Source organism: Nicotiana tabacum, chromosome 18, assembly GCF_000715075.1.
Source record: "Nicotiana tabacum cultivar K326 chromosome 18, ASM71507v2, whole genome shotgun sequence".
Taxonomy (NCBI): domain Eukaryota; kingdom Viridiplantae; phylum Streptophyta; class Magnoliopsida; order Solanales; family Solanaceae; genus Nicotiana; species Nicotiana tabacum.
In genome coordinates this window covers 130,110,104-130,131,476 of record NC_134097.1, presented here as the reverse complement: position 1 = coordinate 130,131,476, position 21,373 = coordinate 130,110,104, and the positions used below count along the sequence as shown (strand labels likewise).

Sequence of the window (21,373 nt, the reverse complement as noted above, 5' to 3'; positions counted from 1 at the left end):
GATTTTTTTTATTATTTTAAAAATAATAATAATAATAATAATAATAATAATAATTCAACTTTTAAAATTTTGTATTTTTACCCTATAATAAAAAGTGTAATAAAGCTAAAAATTGTAGGTTAAAACCCCTAAAATATTTACATAAAAGAAGTGACAAAAAATTAAATATTGTCAAAAATTAGGTGCTCACATATAGTACGATACACTACAGTACGATACGATACATTATAAAACGTTACGTAACAAGTATCCAAACAAGCCGTAAGAAAATCATTATGACAAAGTACAAGCAGCCACGTGGCAACTGATAATAGCCCATTATTGCGCCAAAAACATACTCCTAGTTAACAGTTCAAAAAATGGCGCTGCCACACCGGGAAGACCAATTTCCCACATGGCTATCTGGGCCCCACTTACCCTTATATAAAACGAAACTGAAGCGATATAAAAGGCGAACTAGTAGAGTACTATTGTTCTGTATTTATCCGAGTAGTGGGCCCCACTTGTTTACGTGGCAGTACCTCAAGGGGAGCACATGAAATAGAACGTTCATAATACAGTGCGTTCAGCTGTGGCTTTTACTACTCGATCTGCTAGTCCCCGTAGCACTGCCCATTTTTTCTCACCTCGGAGTCGGAATCTTCTATTCACGTTTTCTCCGGCTGATTCCCCGGTAAATTACGCGGATGATTGCACGTGACATTTCCGCCAGCTGAGCTCTCTGAGCGTTGCCGCTGTACACGTGGCATTTCCGGCTGCTTCTTCGATTTCCACCACCGCTACTACTAACTAGCCAGCGTCGTTTCAGTATAGTTCAAAGTCGCCGTTATCGTCGCCGTCGCCGGAGGATTTCATAGGTATGTCGACGAACTTGACTTTTTCAAGTGATTTGACTCCAGTAACTGAACTGTGTCGGCAGACGATACAAGGATGAGAAAAATAGAAAAATAAAAGGACAGTTTTCTATATTTGTTTGTTGCATTATTAGTGTATAGAACTAATCATGGATATTAAATTAGTGATAAGTTCGCTTTCATTGAGTGTTTGAAAAAACAGGATTTAAAGTTCTTCATTGTGGACCTATCGAAAAGGTATGTCAAATTAAATGCTACTTTGCCATGCGACGTGACTTCTGAACTTTGATATCACTCTCTCCATTTGAAAATTCAAAGAAAAAATCCTTATGCTTTTAGTAAAGATTCAGTTCCTCATTACTGATGGAGCCAACATTCACGTTTATGTTAAAGAGCTATATTCAGGATTTGAAGTCGGTCATTGCAATATCATTGCGTCTAATATCTTTTAGAAAATTGTATAAATATTTTTAAAAATTTTAAATTACATAACTCTCGATCAATGTAGGAGGATATGGTATCTCAGGTGCGATAAGTTCAAGATTAAAACTTTGAATTCTGAACCCATAGAATTAAAATTTTGAATCCGTCTCTAATGATATAATAATATGGTGCATTAAATATTAAATAAATTTTGAATCCGTCTCTAATGATATAATAATATGGTGCATTAAATATTAAATATTTAAATGTACATCTGCCCTAAACGTTAGTGTAACCTGTAGCTGGCTCTTCCCATCATAACATCCAACTTCAGAGTTTCTTTTGACGAAATTGCTCCACTTCTAGTTTTCTGTAAGTATCTGTTTTTGTACATTTCCTTTATTTTCTTATAATAAAAAATGAAAGACATTGCTGTCTGGAATTTATATGCTTTCTTCTCAATTATGAAAATTTGATCTATTAATATCGGATTAAACTTTATTATGAGTAAATTCACCACTTAAATATAAACTACTGCATATTCAAACCTGTATACAAAACGTTACACCTTTGCTTTTTTGCTTTGTAACACATTAGACTCTGAGAAGCATAAAGTGGCACAACTTTTGCCAAGGAAAATCACTTGAAAATACAGAAAGGTAATATCTTCGCAAAACTTTAAGTTAAATTTTCGTTATTTCCCTCCAATGGGAGTCAAAAAATTGGTAATTAGACAAGAAAGGCATCATAGATTTTCATGGACCTTTTCCCAATTTCTATATCTCTTTAGTCTTTACCCGACAACCGACACTAATTTTGTGGGTCTCCCTTGAATAAAAAATTTGTTTTGTGCACGTCTTTTTTCAAGAAACATCACTCTCAAGAAAGTCCAATGTGGAGTAATACAAAGGACTCTGTTGCTAGTTGATGGTGCAGGCCAGGCCAAAGCCAAGGCGGCACAACTTTTTAGTTTCTATCTAACCCCAAAATATGTCTTGGAAGCAAAGTCTATTCTAACCGTTGGCATACACGTACCATAGTAGGACTTTTCAAAGATTTCGTAGACTTTACTATTTGTGGCATACAAAAGGGTCTAAAATGCATAAAGTTAACGGCTTGTGAAACTCATTAGATACACCCCCACAATTAGTTTGTTGCTGTATTTATAAAGTATTTGATACTGGTTAGTAATTTATACTGCTTTGATTGTTGACAAGTCTCTTTCTGATTTGTAATCGAGTTGCTTTCATGGAGTTTGGTTTTAAGCCTTATAACTTATTATTTTTCTATCTAACGGACCTTTAGCTTTATAACCTTTTTTTTTTTTTTTTTTTTGTTTTCTAGAAATGTTGTTTTGTGGATGAATGATATAGAAAACCAAATGTCCTTGTCTTTAGGTGTCTGCTGTCAGATGACTGTTTTTCATTAACTTTTTGGCCTTTCTATTCTTTAATCTTTGATGGGTCTACCTTATATGTTAGTAAGCATAGTTGTGATACTCTCTGGTTGTGCTGCAGTTTTCAGCTAATGAATAAGTGGTAAAGATGAGCCTTTCTTGCTCTCTAGGTGTAACATTTTTGCTTTAATCACAAAATTGACTCATCTGAAACAAGTAGAGCACGCGGCTGCCTCTCCATGTTCCCTTGCTTCAGTTCTCTGCTGGGCGCAATTCAAGAAACGTGGTAGGATATATATGTTGATTGCTGTCTTAACTGGGATTGTCTTGGTTTATGCTTCTTTTTTTTTTTTTTAAATGTTAGGGACTGAGTGTCATCTTAATTGTCTGATGTAACTTCAGTGGTAGAAGGTTAGATGGTTGGCACGTGCAAGTTCTTTGAACACTGCATTTAAACCTGTTAGTTGAGCATTACTTTCTCTCAAGCTTACTATCTATTCAGCTTCATTGATCATAATTTACTAGTTTCTATTAGGGGGTTATCAATTGACCTGATCAAGATTCCATATTTTTTAAAGAAAAGCGAATAAGGAAAACCGACAACAACTGTTTGTGATATTTATGTTGCAGAAGAAGTTCAAAATTTACACCTAGAGAAGTTCAAACCTACCAACATTTGTTGGCCTACCGTCTATTTGGTCCTATCTATCAAATTATCCATGATTCTCTTCCTTCTCCCTTATTTCTGATATTTATAACCCTTACCTGACACTTGGAAAGTGAAAATCTGAAATTGTTTTCCAGGTTGTTCATTTTGTCTTTTCTTCTTGCACTGGAAAATTTGTGGATGACATGAAATCTTCTAACCCCCTCTGTTTTTTCTCTTTGTACCAGAATAATGATTTGTAGATGACCTTAGACAGTGTCGTGATGTGCTCTTATAATGTTCTTAGTTGGATTATGTTGTGTAATTGTTATACAATGTAATGGTTTGGCATCACCTTCCTGCAGAATGGTCCTTGAGATGAAGATTTCATGAGTGAACTACTCTTTGGTAAGATATCTCTTTATTCATTATTTTGAAATATTTTAATTGTTATTAAAAGCTTTTATGAAACTATTTTGTTGATTTAATTCAAGTTCAATTAGTGAATATACTATCAAACATCTCAAGAATTGATGGTTTGAACTTTGAAGAACATGCAGCACAACTAACAATCGAAGACTACAAATCAACTAGGATTTATGTTAATTTGTATCATGTATTTCCTTTGCTTCGGTCCTAGCATCTCAACTGGTTTTGATGGTTTGAAGGATAAATAAAGAGATATAAATTTGCTAACTTTAAGTTGTACACATACTAAAGTAATCTTCTTATTCAACTTTATGTTAACTTGGAAATTCTGAAGAAACAGTTTTTAAGTTCTATCACATTCAAAAGTAGCTGGTTCTCCCAGAAACCCACTTCTGTATTTTGAATTGCATGCATCTTTCTTGTACTTGTGCCATTGCCAGTCTCATTAAGACTCACTGTTTCGTAGTTGTAGTACTCCAATGGTGCTTATTCTGGTATTTAATACGTTGGCGGCTTTTTATAACTTTTTCCTCTATTTTGTCTCACATTCTTGGCAAAAAGCTCAGAGATTTGTCAACAAGAAATGAGGTTCGGAAAGGAAGCTGCAATTGCTTTCCTCATTAGCTTGGTCTGGATACAGCAAATTGCTGGCGGTGAGTATTCTTGTTGGGAGTATTGCAGTCTCTTCATTCCATTTCATTCTGTGAAAGTCTAGAGACTACAGATCAAAGTAGCCTTTTCCTTTTCTGGATGTTCTATTTAATTCACTTCTAGCTGAGTCCGACCTATATAAGCAGTAAGGAGTTGTCTAGCTCCGGTTTACAAGAGATTACTCTACATTTTTATTATAGTTTGTTTCACGCAATGAGACAATGTAAATTCCCTTTGACTTGCACATGCAGAAAATTGAAACTTCATCTATCTCTTTATCAGATGAAGGACAAAATGCATCAGTAACAAGTAAGTGGACCTGCAGCTGTCTTGCCAACCAGAGTTTTGTTGTTCCAGAAAACTGTTCATCATCCTGTGATTGCACTCTTGGTATGTTTTTCTTTCCCCTGTTTTTGTGAGCTCTTTGCTGCTGTATGGCAATTGCTATAGTGTTTGGGTTGCTGCTAATACTACTTAAAGCATGTAATTTTAACTTATCATAATGTCATCCTCACAAACTAACATGGAGCTAATTATTTCTGGATGTTATCAAGAGTGTTGTAAGATTGGAAAAGTATAAGAGGCATACTGCTCATATAATCATTACTGCTGATTTTTGCACATGCATTGCTCTTTGCTCTGTGGTTGTAAGCTGGAAAATAGCTCTTTTTTCTAAAGCTAAATACCAACTAATGCTTCTAAAACACGAAAGAACTCCATTGGTACTTCGAATTTGATAAGAAGAATTCAGTTCCAAAGACACGAGGAGCATTTGGTTTCAAACAAGCTCTCATGAATAAGCTTTCCTCTGGTATTGAGCAGTCCTCAACTGTATGTTTTATTGCTTTTCTTTTAGAAACTTGACAAAACTCTTCTTCTTTTTGCATGTTGATCTTGTCATATGCAGTATCAAACAATTATAGAAAAGTCCAGTGTGCACTGATTTGGCGTTATGCATTTCTGCAGACAAATCAAGCAAGAACAGATGGATATGCATATGTGCCGCTGATGAACTACCTAGAGTGGCTGCTGCTAATAGTTATAGCAGCTGTTTTACAGCCTGTGATTGCCATTATGGTATTTTTCTACCTGTACTGATCTTTGAAACAGTTTAAGAAAATGTATGTTGCTTTAGAAACTTGCAAACTTAATTATCTGCTTTTGTCCTAGTTCCTGCACACTAGTTTTTGCTGATTCTTTATCCTTGATTGTGAATCTGTTTACAACCGTCAATTGAATTTAGCTCCGCTAGAAGGTTCAATTAGTTGATTAATTATGTGTTTGCTTCTGAACAGGAACTCAACTTGAAAAGCAGTCACCTAAGAAGAGCATATCCAGCAAAGTTATTTTGGTCATGCTCTTACTATGTGCAACCGTCATTACGCTTGGTTTTGTTGCTTCGATGCTGTGCTATGTGTATAGAAAGGATAAATATTCTATCCAACGAGCTCTATTTTCATCAGACAAAGAAACAAGTTACAACAGTACTACCAACTTAATACTAAGCCAAGGAACTTCAATTGCAGAACATGGACGGTACACTGGTTCCTCCAACTGTGTTACAGGTAAACCTGGCTTTCCTTAAATGATTTGAGTTAGATCGTGAGTTGAATCTGCAGATGTTAATAATGTATCACTTTGTGTATATGATGAATTTTCAAGTAATTCACTTTTCTAACACATTTAGGAGTGCTTTTGATAGATGATATGAACTTCCTGATGTCAATAATTGGGTTAATTTCTCTTTGAACTTTATCCTGTAGGTTGTGTTCCCAAAGCATGTATTATGTTCAAAAGAAAATCTGGAGTATTTTATGGGACGATTATTCAATTTTCATATGCTGACTTAGAGAGCGCAACAAATAAGTTCTCTGATTCCAATTTGATTGGGGTCGGAGGAAGCAGCCATGTGTACCGTGGTTATCTCAGAAATGGAAGAACTATTGCAATTAAGCGAATAAAAACTCAGGCAGGACAGGACACTGACTCTGCTTTCTTGACGGAGGTAATATCTCAAAGGATCATTCAATTGATATGTTAAACATTCTACTTTGAGAATCTTGTTACACATGCGACTACAGAATGAAAAAGTTATTTAAAAATCTTTTCATTTGCCAGATAGAACTCATATCAAGACTTCATCATTGTCATGTGGTTCCATTGCTTGGATACTGCTCCGAACACCATGGGAAACATGCCGAGAGGCTACTTATTTTCGAGTTCATGGCAAATGGCAATCTGAGAGATTGTCTGGATGGAGCATCAGGGAGACACCTCGATTGGAGTACACGGGTCGCTGTTGCTTTTGGAGCTGCACGTGGCTTGGAGTATCTCCACGAAGCAGCTGCACCAAGAATTTTACACCGAGATGTTAAATCCACTAATGTTCTATTGGATGAGAACTATAGAGCAAAGGTAAGTTTAAACCAAGGTCCAAATAAAATAATTAAAGGGAAATCTGTTACATTGATCAATAAGCCGGAAATAAGGCTAGCTGTGAGCCTGTGACCCAGTTTCCACTTACCAAGGAAATACTGAGGAGTTAGCTTCAATTCTTTTTCAATGCAGCAGTTGTGTTTAATTGATTGCATTTTTCTTTAGCCATTATTAGTCGTTGACTTTAGCATGCTGATTCTAGAGTAGTCTTTTTAGTATTGCCGAACTTAATAAATACTACTTCAAATTGCAAATCGTTTGTTTCCGTAGCTTTCATCACGTAATATCCCACTTTGTTTTTGACTACCACTATATGCATGTTCAGATTACTGATCTTGGCATGGCAAAACACCTTCAAAATGATGGTATTCCTAGTGGTTCCAGTTCTCCTGCTCGGATGCAGGGCACATTTGGCTATTTTGCACCTGAATATGCAATTGTTGGAAGAGCTTCTTTGAAGTCTGATGTTTTCAGTTTTGGGGTTGTGCTCCTTGAACTGATAACTGGACGAAAACCAATACATAAGTCGGCTAATAAGGCAGAAGAGAGCCTCGTGATATGGGTATGAAAAGTTAATAAAATGTTTCTCCCTCTCCTCCAATTCACTTAGCATTTTTACTTACTCTTCTAGGAATAGCAGTATTGAATTGGATAGAATTATGTCCTCTGATTTTTGGAAACCTTAGTCCTCTGTCAAAGCTTAACCCCAAATAATAGCAAAAAGATAATGACGAGTACTAATTTTCATCTCTAATATAGGCAACCCCTCGTCTGCTAGACAGTAGGCGTGTGGTCTCAGAGTTGCCAGACCCAAATTTGAAAGGAGAATTTGAAGAAGAGGAGATGCAGGTAATGGCTTACTTGGCTAAGGAGTGTCTTCTATTGGACCCAGATTCTCGGCCAACGATGAGTGAGGTTGTTCAAATTTTGTCAACTATTGCCCCAGAAACATCTAAAAGGAAACACTTCTCGAGAGATGAGTTCAAGGTATCCGAAACACTTCGTTAAATCAACTTGAACTCTCGAGAGATGAGTTCAAGGTATCCGAATAAACTTATTTTGGTTTTCTGTTGCCAATCTACCATATTTTCATTTGCCAATTTAAGTTTGCATAGCTGTCATCTGCTGATTTAACGAACAGACAAAAATCACCAATTATTTGTAACCCCATATTAGAAACTTCTAAAAGGGGTAAAATTACTAGGTGTTGTGCGCCAAATTACATATACAATCTGATTTAAAATAGACATCTTGTAGCTGCATTTAACCTTTCTAAACACAGGAAAATCTTTGTAAGAGATGATCTTAAACTGCTACTATGATATTTTTGTCTTTTCTGAAAAGTTGGGAATTAGAATATTATTTCCGCTGGAAAGACCACTTAGGTGGCACTTCACACAATTCTAAATTTCCTTTTCTCAGTGCAGCTGATTTCCTTTGTCATTGTAGTTCTTGTTTGGGCTAACTCTTTGAGCATTTTGTCATCATCTTCGTGTTTTACTTAGCTCTTTCAGCATTACTTATCCTCGTCTTTGTCATCTTGTTACATGGTTGTCTACTTGTGAACCGTGTTTTTTTGGTAATCTAATCCAAACGTACAGAACTTTATACAGAAGTAATAAGTAGATCCCATAAGTAGATGTTTTGATATGTCATAGATATTGCATAAGAAAATACTGACAGATCTGCTAACGCTCTTTATACATTATATAGGGCTCGTTTAGTTATGATGGAAAGAGTACTTATGGAGAAAGTCCCGGCTTTGTTGAAGCTGAGGAGATCAAGCAGATCACGTCTGAGAATCGCTCAGCTCACTGCTTGTTGTCGCCACATTGCGAGTTCAATCATTGTGGCGAAACTAGTGATCAGAAAGAACATGTTATTCATGCTGCATATGTAGAGAAACTACTACTCCAGAGCTCAAATGCCCGAAGTTGGAGCCCGCAAGATGATGAAGCAGTGGATTTAACTGAACCGCGGTTTGAGAAATTTCATATGCCAACTGTTAGATTGGAAACAACGTAGGTGCTGTAGGAAAATAGCAGCTTTCTTTTAGCTTTGGTTTCCTCAATTTTTCACGTCTTAGTATTCGAGAATCACAGGTTGGTTTAAAGATTACACATACAAGGCAGTTGATTTCATTTTTTTCAATTGATGTAAGGGAAATTTACATGAAATTTTCTAGTCGTATTTCTTTTGTAAATTATCCTAGTTAGATATGCAATTCTAGAAAAAAGGAGGATGCAAATTTACACATACTGTCACAAATTGGAAATTGTAAGACTTTTGAACTCCTCTTCCTACTGCAAGTGATAACTCAATGTTGAACTGTCAAGTAGAGTAACTTTTGTTTGCTGAGTGTTCCCTTAAAAAGAAGGAAAAAAACAATGTTTTATTGCCTTATATTAGCAGAGGAAAAAGAATTAGGAAGTGATTTTCATATGTAATACATTTTTCAAGAAAATTTACATGTGTGAATGAAAGATGTGTTGTACCTAGCATGCATATCCTTAATTTCTCTCTTGTTTAATTCGTGAATTAAGATAAGGATTTTCGTGATAACAATGTGTCAAAATGTTATATATTTCATGACTATCTTACGCAGGAGCAATCAAGAACAAATTCTGAGATGTTACACTGTAAGTGTAATTAATAGAGTAATCATGTACGAACCCTTAAAGCACCAAGAACAAATTCTGGGATATCAAAGATATATAATGAGGTAGTTGTCATACAAAAGACTACAATATAACACAATTTAATGATCCATTAAATCAAGCAAATAAGTTGAGCATTAGTATTCAAAAAAGTGGCACTCACCCCACAAAATTCAGAAAAAGACTTGTCCACACGGTGCTTATATGTTATATCAAAATTCAAAAGCATTAATTGATCGTGGTTTGGAGGACGGTCATCCATACAGATGGCCTGGGATCGATCCCTCCTTAATGCTTTCTAGGCCGAGCTTGTCGCAAATGGCTTACCTAGTGCGATTTACATCCCTTATGTGATTTGCAGGCTATTACATAGTGGGAGGTTTACCTAGTGCGCACAGAGTGCTCACTGTAAGGTTTTCTGGGGTTAAAAAAAAAACTAGTATATTGAGGTAAAATTATACATTAAGCAAGCATAGTTAAGCCATAAGTGATACAATTATATGTAAAGGACGCTTGTTACCTTTTTATTAATGTGATGTAAACGTTGGAAGTGAGTGAGCTTTTTTTTGTCAAAATCTACATCTTGCTTCTCTATTTTAAAGACAAAAAAAACGAAAAGCTTCTACAAAATTGTTTCCTTCTCAGTTGAGAAGAATAATTTGTGTATTCTCTTTATTTATGAGAATTTTTCTTCTTTATGCTAATGTCAAAGGGTTCCAACATCCCAACATTTGCATTTTCCTGTGGGCCATATTATATATAACTTGAATTAGCTAGGTGGGCATTGGGTCGAGATCTCTCTGTCAATGCATGTCGGACCCAAACCAATTCCCAAATTTCATCATCAAATCTCTTCTGCCGGCTTTGCCTTTTTTTTTTTTTTTTTTTTTGTGAATTCACAAACAAACCCCTTCCCCCCCCCCCCCCAAAACCGTCATGCAATTATTTATTTTGTGATTCAAACATATGACTAACCTTACAAATAATGTCACCTTCACCTTAACCTAATTAGAGGATCGACTTCAGGCCAAAGGTAATTTTACTTTCTTCTCAAAGGTGAAATAGTATGAGCTAGCTAGTTTTCGGACGGATAATCAAAAAATAATCAGCATTTGTAAAATTATTGAAAAATAATTACTGTTTTGCTAAAACACGGAAAGTTCCAGCATAATATGCCGGATTATAGAGCTCCTGCGTATAAACTTCCAACATAAGCACATTATGAAATTCCAGCATATTATGTTGGAAGCTCATATGTAAAAAATTCGAACTCCAGCATATTATGCTAGAATATTTCCGAATTTTTAAGGATGATTTTGTTCAGATTTTATCTTTACATGAAAAAATGGTTAAATATCGATTACTTTTGAAACCATAGCTATTTTTCAATTACCAATTGTAAATCTTGCTATTTTTTTTTTCTTCACTTCTGAAAGATATATTGTCTGTTTTGACTTAAACTCACACAATTTTCTACCAAAAAGAAAAAAAGAAAAAAAGAAGAAAAAAAAAAAGAGAAGAGAGACTAGACCCTTAAACTGTTAAGAGTATTTGCTAGCTCTTATATGCAATTTTGTTCTTCTTATCAACTTTCAATATATGAGATTTTATTTGTACGCTCAGCACTTTCGTGAATACTAAGCGTTACGAAACTACATCATCCTACGGTTGTAAGATGTAACACTGATATATTGTAGGCAGTGGCGGATGTATATGGACACTTATGGGCGCTTGAGCATCCATTACTTTTAATCAGATTTAGTAAATTTACATAGGCAAATATAAAAATAGTTAGATAAATATAGAGTGAGCATTCACAACTAAATTCTTTTTTCGGATTTTTTATGGACGAGCACCCATCACTTTAAAATTCTGAATCCGTGAGAGATACCTTACTATACCACAGATTTGCATAATCTGATCAGCAACGTGGTCAAGGTAAGATGAATAGTTATTTGTCTCCTAAGAATTGATGTTGGCCATCCCTTTTATTCAAGTCTAACCAATTATTTGTTTCCTCAACTAAATACCACTAGTCCAGCACTTCATCTAAGTTACGGTCTTTCTACAAAATGCATTCATAATAGGCCATATATTAGATATTTCTGTATATTGAATTGCAAGCTAAGAAACCCTACACAATTAATTGATGGTTCACTTCTTACGTAATATAAGAAAATGATTATTAGTCCATTTTTCAATATATACTTATCTGATATTTTTATCAACCACTAAATTTAAGATGAAAAACTGACTTTCATTTCATTATTCTTTTAAATAGTCACTACTTCCTCCGTCTTAAATTATCTGTCGTAGTTTCATCAAAAAATAATTGTCTTATATTATTTGTCATTTTAGAAGTTCAAGACAAAATTAATTAATTTTAGAAGCAGGTAACAAGTATATCCTAAAAACGTTAGGATATAGTGTGTTCATTGGTGACATATTAACGCACAAACATAAAAAAGAATTAGTCCTAATTGCATGTATGCTCCAATTCTTAAGTTAGTACAACTTTTTGACAAAGGGTACGTCTCTTTTGTACTCATAACTTGATATGTGGAATCTATATATTCAAAGTCGTGCAATAGTTTTAAGTAAGATATGGAACAAAGATAAGATTACGCGAACCCTTAATTAATATTATGGTGCTAGTTGATTTGTTTATAAATTGATGAGTGAGACATTAGCGTGTTCTTTTAGATATGTTGCTGTCCATAAATAATGACCAATTAATTGGCTCCAGTTTTATACTTAAGAATAGATTAAAATACATGGCTCCACATATTATATCCTCTTTCAATTATCATGAGGATGTGATCTGTGTGAATTAGCCAATAATTTAAAATAGAGTTTAAATTATATACACCGTTAGCATAAAAAAATTTTAAATCATTATGTCACCATTACCTGCAGGTAACATGTCTTATTGTTAAGATTACAAATAAATATTTTAAGGAGTCTTATCCGTAAATATTCTTTTGTTGACCTAATAATATAAAAAACAAAAAAATTATTACTAAGGGTATATGTAACTTAAACTCTTTAAAATATGTTCGAGTGGTTTGTTTCTTTTTTCTTTTTATATATAAACTTGAAAAGATGAGGACGCTTCTAAATCTCTGGCATGTAAAATGGAAGGGGGGAACGAAAAAAAAAAGTGAATTAGAAAAACCAACTATTTTAACAAAAGAAAATATAAATCAAAATAGCAGCAGCAGCAAATTAAATAAGAAAGAACAGAATTTCTTTTCATCGTTGAAATGGAAATTGAAGCATACCCATCCATTTCTCAGTGATAACCTTAATTAATTTAAAGATTCGTGAATTAAAATAAATTCAGCTTGGAAAACTTTACAGTTCAACATTCTTTATAACATATATGCTAAGTGTTATATTGACTCTCTAAAAGTAACAGGTGCGAAATTTTTCAAGAAAATATAACAATTAATTAATACCATCCACCAAAGAATCAGGTTGCATGCTCCTCACATATTCGACTCAAGTCCTTTATTTTCTAGTGACAGTATGATGCCGCTTTATTTTCTTTAAACAGCTAGCAATTAATAAGTCCTTTTTAACAACCCGTAAAAACCGTTGATTTGTGAATCTTTATTCTCTTTTTATTAGGACAATTCTTCAAGATTGCTAACCTTACAAAAATTTCAAGACATTTCTTATTTATTTAACAACAACAATAAATCTAGTGTAATTCCACTAGCAGGGTGATATAAACTTAGAGTCCACCAAACTGTATAGAGAACCTAGTTCTCTAACAATTCCTACAGAACACACACACATCAGTAAGTAAATGACACAACAGTGTTTTACGTGAAAAACTCCTAGCTCACGGGATTAAAACCACGATCCACACTCGTAGGATTTCAACTTCACTAACTGAGCAAACTTTAGATTACAACCTATTGTAATCTAGAAATTAACCTCTTAATCCCTCACCTACTTGCAATAACTCTATTGCAAGCCTTTTTGTAATAACTCTATTACAAAGCTCACCACTTTGACTAACTCTAGCCAAACACAAACACAAGGTTTATGGTTTTACAAACCATGTCCTGCAGAATGCTTCTGATTAAGCTGAGTAGGAATTACAAGTAAATAACACTAACAGAGATACAACAATACTAAGGACATGTAATAGACTCAGTGCTAGGATCTGGTCCTTTGTTCTGTTGCAACTTTGTTCTTCAAGCTTTTGAGTCAATGCGGGCACCATTACACTTGAAAGAGACTTAATGATTTAAGGTTTGCAAATGTGTGTTTTCCCTCGCCTCATGTTGGTATTATATATGTGAGGTCATTGGGATGATGTATGCAATTATCCGGTATAAGGCATGCTCCATAAGTGACTGCTACACTATTGCATGTGAAGAGAAACTGTTCAGCAACTTTAATAGCTGTAGGGAGTTGACTTGTACTATCGCCGGATGAACTGATAGATATCTGTTCCCTCTGCCGTTTCTTTGACTGAACATGTTGGAACTTGTGCCAGACATGTGACTTATTATTTTTGAGCACTTTGAGGATATGTAACAGGTTTTCAATCTGGTTCTCATATGAAGTTTGTTAGAACATCAAAATACAAAAAAACATATAACTTATCAATTTTCCCCTTTTGATGATGACAAACTTATAATTGAAATTCCGCCTGAGAACCAGATCTCTATACAATTTTTCCTACAGAATGACTTTGTTCCCTCCCCTCTCAATTTTCTTTTCCCTTTTGGGATTATAAAAAGATGATATGCAAGTAAATGCAAAAAGAACTCCAGACAGGTTAACTCATGCTACATGTATGCATACAACATGGCTAAAAACAAAGCGCAAAAGTATAACATACATAGCAAAGGATGAGATGCTCATTAATTAATAAGAGAAGAAAACAGAGGTAGTAGCACTATTGTTACAAAAACATCCACATAAAAACAACTTAAAGTACCAGTCATAACAACGACAAGCCAAAAAAAGACACTTGGGTTAAGACAAACATCATTCAAACTAGACACTGAGAAGTGAACTGTTTAAGGGGCACTGAAAGAGGGAGAGAAGCATGAGGAGGCAAAGGTTTTGAGAAGAATGTCTACTCGAGCATTTGCAGACTGTTACTAATGTATCAGCTGCTTTTTCAGGCCCTCGACCTGTTTCCTCAGGTCTGCATTTTCAGCAGTCAAGCAAGCAACCTCTGTGCCTTGGGCACTGATGGAACCAGGTTCCTCCTTGGCTTGACTGAGTCGCCCTTCAAGAATGACATTCCTAGCCTTCAACCTCCTTATTTCCTCGTTAGCAGCATTCTGAGCATCAATTAACTAAGAAATGGTAGAATTGCTGCCAACACCCCCATTCTTGTCAATACACTTATACTTCTACAAGGTTAACTTCGAGAAAGTTTGCTTGCGAATTCCAACTGCTGCTCTTCCCAAAGGGAATTTGAAGAATTCAAACACGCGGGTGAGCAAGAACCTATAAGGCAAACCATGGTTCCCGTCTTTGAAACCTGCCACCTTTTTTATATGTTCAATCATGAGGCCAAATAGATTGATGGTGGTGTATGCATCCAGAGCTTCCATGAGGAACATGTCTGCTTTTGAAGCAATGGAACGCCTTTCTGCGCGTGGAAGCATGACCTTGTTCACCATTTCAAACATAAGTTGATACTCTGGAAGTAGGGCATTCTTGTGCACAGAGCTTTTAGAATGACCTTTCTAAAGTCAAGGGAACAGGTCCCTTCAATAGATGAGAGCCTTTCAGTGGACACACCCAAGATATTTCCTAGAACAACCTCGTTCATCACAAAGTCTACTCCATTAACCTTCACACAGTTGTTGTCGTCCTCCACAGTAAACAAATCTATGCAGAAATTGCGAACCTCTTCTTCATAAACCTTGGGACTCTGAATGGTAAATAGATGAGTCCACTTCTGAAACTCGCAAATTGCAAACAGCTGTCTCAATCCTGACATTTTAAGAATGTTAGCGTCAAATGTTCATCCCCATAACACCCGTTGCTTCTTAAGGTTTTCTCTTCTCTCAAATTCAGACACATCCATTTTGGCTTTCTTGAAGGAACCAGGTTCCTCATTGTCACTAGCCTTCCTCTTCACAAACTTCTTCATATTTTTTTTCCTTTTTTCAAACTTCTCACCAGACTCCTCTCCTTCAACACTCTTCTCTTCATCAAACTTCACCGCTTTCACATACGATCCTCTCATGGGCCTTGTAGTCACAAATTTCTTAGAAGATTTACGAATTAAGGAAGCAAGTTCCTCATTCACCCCTTCATCGTCAACATTCACAACATTTGCTGGAGGCACATCCTTCTCATTCACCAGCTTTCCCCCTTTCACCAGCCTCCTTCTTTTCTTTTCCTCTTTGTTTCTCTTCAAAGCACTCTCAAAAACTTCTTTCTTCTGTTGCCTTGTAGTGGGTCTTTTAAGAACGAGTTCTTTGGGAACTACCCTACCATTTCTAGCAGCAATGAAACTTGCCACAGTCACATTATCATAGTGTTCCTCACTGTTTTTATTTTCCTTTTCAGACAAGGGTCTCATTTCAGCAAAAATAAAATCCAATGGCACTGCATCAAAGTGAGAAGACGGAGCAGGGTCAGTACTGAGCTGAGGCTCTTTTAAGGAGCATGGGGTTTCATCCCAAGTAGGATCTGAGTGCTCTTATTGGGTAGAGGGATAAAATCCCTCTATTGTTTCCCCAATAGTACTAACTGGCACCATATTTTTAAAATGCACCAGTTTCCCACCTTCAACTCCATGTCCTTCTCATTCCCCCTGAGACACAGCGGTCACCTTACCATACTCATACTTTCCACCTAACCCTCTATCGGTAGCAATTAGTAACATATTCTCTATAGCTTTTCTCTCACTTACACCCAAAGTAGAATCAGAAAATGCAGGAGGAGCATTACCTGCCGGAGAGACAAAATTTAGATCAAAACTTGGAGCAGGCACTTCTGATACTTCACCACTACTAGCAACATCTTGTTGGGCTGTAAAGACTTCCCCTACTGACTTGAGACCTCTTGTCCCCCTTCTCTGTCCAATATTTCATTGTTTGCCATTTTTTCTAGCGAAGCATATGGAGAGTTGTAGCGATAAATCTTTTTGGGGCTTTGAGTTTTACGACTGCGTTGAGAACCGAAACTCGATGGGGTTGGAAAAGAAACAATGAGTGGTTGTTGGTCTGAGTTGGGGTTTTGACTGAGTGATGGTTTGAACTTAGACTCACGCTCCCGTACTTCGTGAGACGAAGACACAGTAAGAGTGACACTGGTAACATTTGAAACCTTTGGATTCTGGAAAGACATAGTGAATTTTTGGAAGTAGGGACACGAGAAAGGGAGGGTTTTTGAGAGAAATAGGAAGTTTGATGGCTTTGATGTGGATAGTTGTGAGAAAGACGTCTTTTGGGGTTATTTAGAGGGGGTGATGACCGATTACAAACGGGTGCAATAGACTGGGTAGATGGGTCAGTTGTAATGGGTGTGATATTTGGGTTTTAAAAGGATGAGAGAGAGAGCGGCAGAAATATTTAATGACATGGCACTTTTATAGCCGTTTAAAATGTGATTGAGTGTAAAAGGAACTACTAACATGAGTCAAGGGAACCAGATTCCCTGGCTGAGTTTTGTAAATGTGAGCCTCATTCTTTTACCAAAATGCAATGTTATTAGGTAATGGTTTGCTCAGTAGTTTCCATGCGTGTTTACCTGTAACGATATAGAGATGAGTTAGAAATTACCAGAAAACACTTTTTAGCAGTTTTACCTATTCATTCTTTCACAACCAATCATTGAGGAACCTGGTGTTCAGTTTGATTTTATCAGCCCCAATGCAAGTCAATTCTTTTAAAAGTGCTCTATGCTCAATGCTTTGGTGAAGATATCAGCTACCTGGTCCTCTATTTTGCAATATTTCATGCAGGTGAGACCCTTTTCAACATTATCCTTGAGAAAATGATGTCGCACATCAATGTGCTTTATTCTCTTATGCTGGACCGAGTTCTTTGTCATGTTGAGAGCACTTGTGTTGTCATACAGTAATGGCACACAATCAGAAAATATACCAAAATCCTCTAGTTGTTGGAGAACCAACTTTATCCATGTCCAGACGAGTGGCAGTGGCAATATGAGTATCATAGTTTTTGAACTTTCCATTTCAAATCTCTTCAAGAACTGTTTAATGTACTTCTGCTGACTTATCATCGTTCCCTTAGAGGTTTTCTTAACTTGCAGACCTAACAAAAAAGTCCAGTTCCCTCATCATGCTCATCTCAAACTCGCTTCCTATAAGATTGACAAACTCCTCACACAAGGAATCATTTATTTCACCAAAAATGATGTCGTCAACATAAACTTGCACAACTAGTAGGATCTTCCCTCGTTTCTTCAAAAATAGAGTGTTGTCAATTTTTCCTCTTGTAAAGCCATTTTCAAGAAGAAGCCTGGACAACCTTTCATACCATGCACGAGGGGCCTGTTTTAACCAATATAATGTCTTGTCAAGTTTGAATACATGTTTAGGATACTCATGACACTCAAAACCAGGTGGTTGTTTGACAAAGACTTCTTCCTTTAAATACCCATTCAGAAATGCACTCTTGACATCCATTTAGAATAATTTGAATTCCATATAAGATGCAAAGACAATGAGAATTTTAATGGCTTCCATTCGAGCAATTGGAGAAAAAGTCTCATCATAGTCAATAACTTCTTCTTGATTATAGCCTTGAACCGCTAACTTGGCCTTGTTTCTTGTTGTTTTCCCGAACTCATCAAGCTTGTTTATGAACACCCACCTGGTTCCTATAACAATTCTTTCTAAGGGTAGAGGAACCAGGTTCCATAAACTATTCCTCTCAAATTGATGGAGTTCATCTTGCATAGCAGTAATCCAGTCAGCATATTTCAATGCTTCCTTGATATTTTTGGGCTCCGTTTGAGAAAGGAAAGCTGAGAAGGCAAATAAGCTTCTTGTCTTTGATTTGGTTTGTATCCCTGAATCAAGAGGAGTGATCACATTTTGGAGAGGATATGAAATTTTGTGCTTCTAGTTGGACACCTGAATCTCATTGTGAGAAGACCCATGTTCCTCTGAATGGGATCTATCATTAGCATCAATCGAAGAGTGAGTGCCACTTCTCTACATAGTATCAGGAGTTCCTTGCATGGTATCAACAACTCTATTTTCTGCTTCAGTTGTTGTAATTGAGGGACCTGGTTCTTCTATATCAGTTGGAAGTTTTGCTGTATCTTCTTCGTTGGATTCCTTGACTTGACTCATCAGATCAGCCTTTCCATTTTCCATATCAATGACTTCTCCAGGAAAATTTGATTGCTCTTTGTCTTGATCAATCTTATCATGTGAATCTTTCCCACATAAGTGGCATGATTATCAAAGATTACATGTATGTTTTCTTCAACACATTGAGTCCTTTTGTTATAGACCTTCTGTACTTTGCTTTGTGAGAAATATCCAAGAAAAATTCCTTCATCACTTTTGGCATCAAATTCTTTCAGCGCTTCCTTACCATTATTAGAACGAAATATTTGCAACCAAACGTTCTCATGTGAGTTATCTTTGGTTTCCTCCCTTTCAGCAATTCATACGGGATCTTGTTTAAGAAGGACCTGATCATGCACATATTTATAAAATAGCAAGCAATATTGATTGCCTCCGCCCAAAAGCTTTTTGGTACACCACTGTCAATTAACATCGTCCTTTCTATATCTTCAAAAGTTCTATTTTTCCTTTCTACAACACCATTTTGTTGGGGTGTTCTGGGAGCTGAAAAATTATGACTTATACCATTTTCAGCACATAATTCGTCGAATATTGCATTATTGAACTCTCTAGCATGATCAGATCTTATGCTTACAACATTATGGCTTATTTTCACTTGAATCTGCTTCACAAAGGCAGCAAAAACCAGAAAAGTCCAATCCTTGGTTCTGAGGAACAAGGTCCATGTGAATTTATAGTAATCATCAACTATAACAAAAATATACTTCTTTCCTACTCTACTGAGCACCCTCATAGGTCCATACAAATTCATATAAAGGAGATCAAGTGGGCTCCATATGAAGGAGGACTTGACTTGCTTTCTTCTTACACATGCATCACACACGTTGTGATCCTTGAACCTTGACTTAGACAGCCCATGAACCAGGTCCTTCTTAACTAGCTTGTTTAGCAACGAGAAGCTCGCATGTTCCAATGTTCAAAGACTCAAAATCATCAATGTAGCTATTTTTGAATCTTTTTGCCATTAGAACTACTTCACCAGTCACAAGATTGGTGAATGTGCAAGTCTTTGATAAGAATTTAACTTTATTTCCTTTGTCGTAGATTTGAGAGACACTCAGTAGGCTGTTTTTCAGGCCATTCACTTAGAACATATTCTCAATTGATTGAGTGAGTGTCTTCCCTATACCTGTTAATCGGGCCGGGCTGACCCATTTTCAGCCCGGTTCAGCCCGGTTCAGCCCGCTACTGTTCACTATTGGGCGGGTTGGGACGGGTTGGTAGGGGAGCGGGTTTTGGACGAACACATTCTACTTAACGGGGCACCGAACGCGCATAACCTGTCATCCGTTAACGGGTTGCAACCCGTTAGCAGCCCAGTTACCGTTGGAATTTTTTTTAAAAATTAATTGGACCGTTCCCAACGGTCAAATTGAAAAATGACCGTTGGGGAACGACCAGATTTTGGAAAAATGGCCATTTCGGCCCCCTCCCATTAAAAATATAGCCCTCCCACCCCTAATAATTGAAAAATTACATTTTTAACCTTTTAAAATCTATAAATAGCCCCCCTTCTTCTTTATTTTTTCTCACAATTCACTCTCTTACTACTCTAATTCTCTCTCAAGTCTGAATTCTCTCTTGATATTATAGTTCTTAAATTCTCAAATCTCAAATTCTCAATTATTTATTATTTCAAGTTTCATCAATTATTTAGTTTAGCCATTACAAAATTATTATTATCATATATCAACTATCAAGTATTCAAGTGAAGTGTGGTATCAAGTATTCAGGTATCAAGTATCAACTATCAAGTTTCGGTCTATCAATTGAAGTTTGATTTTTGATATCAAAAATTCAAAATTAGTGCGGCATCCGGAATCCCGGTACACTCGTTCCATCTCTTTCTCTTATTTGGTGTACACTTATTTTATTATTTAGAATTATTAATTTAATTTCTTAATTTAATTTACATAATGGATTTACTTAGAGCAGCCAAAAAAGCGTGCACTAGTAGAGGTGGTAGTAAGAAAACTTCCAAAAGATCAAGAGGTGGTGTTGGTTCTTCTAGTAGCTTTACACATATTTTTGAAAGTTCACCTGAAAATTTAAATTTAGATTATGCACACATATTTCTGAAAGTTCACCTGAAAATTTAAATGTAGATTATGAGGGAATGCAAGAAAACTTTGGTATAGATGATGATGCTAGTCAAACTCAAAATGTTAGGGGTGCAACAAGTAGGCCTTCTCTCTCTATTAAGAAGAATCGACGATTAAGAAGTAAGTGTTGGATGTTTTTTGAAAGACTAGAAGATCAAAAAAATTATGTAAAATATAAAATTTGTAGTGAACATTATAAACATGAGCCTGGTAAAGGAGGGGGAACGGGTCAACTTCGTAGGCATATGGAAGAGAAACACCCTCTTGATTGGGGAGTAGACGAGTCATCTGGGCAACAAAAACTTAACCCGAGTACTGGGGGGTTATTTGGGAAATACGATATTAAGAAAGATCGGGAGAATTAGCTAAAATGATTATTTTAGGTTGTTTACCTTTTAGTTTTGCTTCTACACCGTATCTTGTTACTTATATTCAAAGAATTTATAAC

At 36.0% G+C, this 21,373-nt stretch overlaps 1 protein-coding gene across 19 annotated transcripts; it reads left to right on the top strand.

The window, feature by feature from the left end:
- Positions 1 to 567: 567 nt before the first annotated feature.
- Positions 568 to 9,176, top strand: LOC107804274 (receptor-like serine/threonine-protein kinase NCRK). Of its 19 annotated transcripts, none has more exons than XM_016628137.2 (12): positions 568 to 857; positions 2,844 to 2,959; positions 3,685 to 3,727; positions 4,310 to 4,401; positions 4,682 to 4,789; positions 5,366 to 5,476; positions 5,695 to 5,964; positions 6,163 to 6,404; positions 6,518 to 6,814; positions 7,161 to 7,397; positions 7,595 to 7,822; positions 8,549 to 9,176. In XM_016628137.2, the coding sequence occupies exons 4-12, from the start codon at positions 4,332 to 4,334 to the stop codon at positions 8,858 to 8,860; spliced, it is 1,875 nt and encodes a 624-aa protein (XP_016483623.1). In that variant the 5' UTR covers positions 568 to 857; positions 2,844 to 2,959; positions 3,685 to 3,727; positions 4,310 to 4,331; the 3' UTR covers positions 8,861 to 9,176. The 19 variants fall into 19 exon arrangements, with proteins under 19 accessions (XP_016483623.1, XP_075093384.1, XP_075093380.1 ...); XM_016628130.2 differs by having other exon boundaries at positions 581 to 857; positions 2,795 to 2,959; positions 4,315 to 4,401; XM_075237282.1 differs by having other exon boundaries at positions 581 to 857; positions 2,795 to 2,959.
- The last annotated feature ends 12,197 nt before the right edge of the window (positions 9,177 to 21,373 follow it).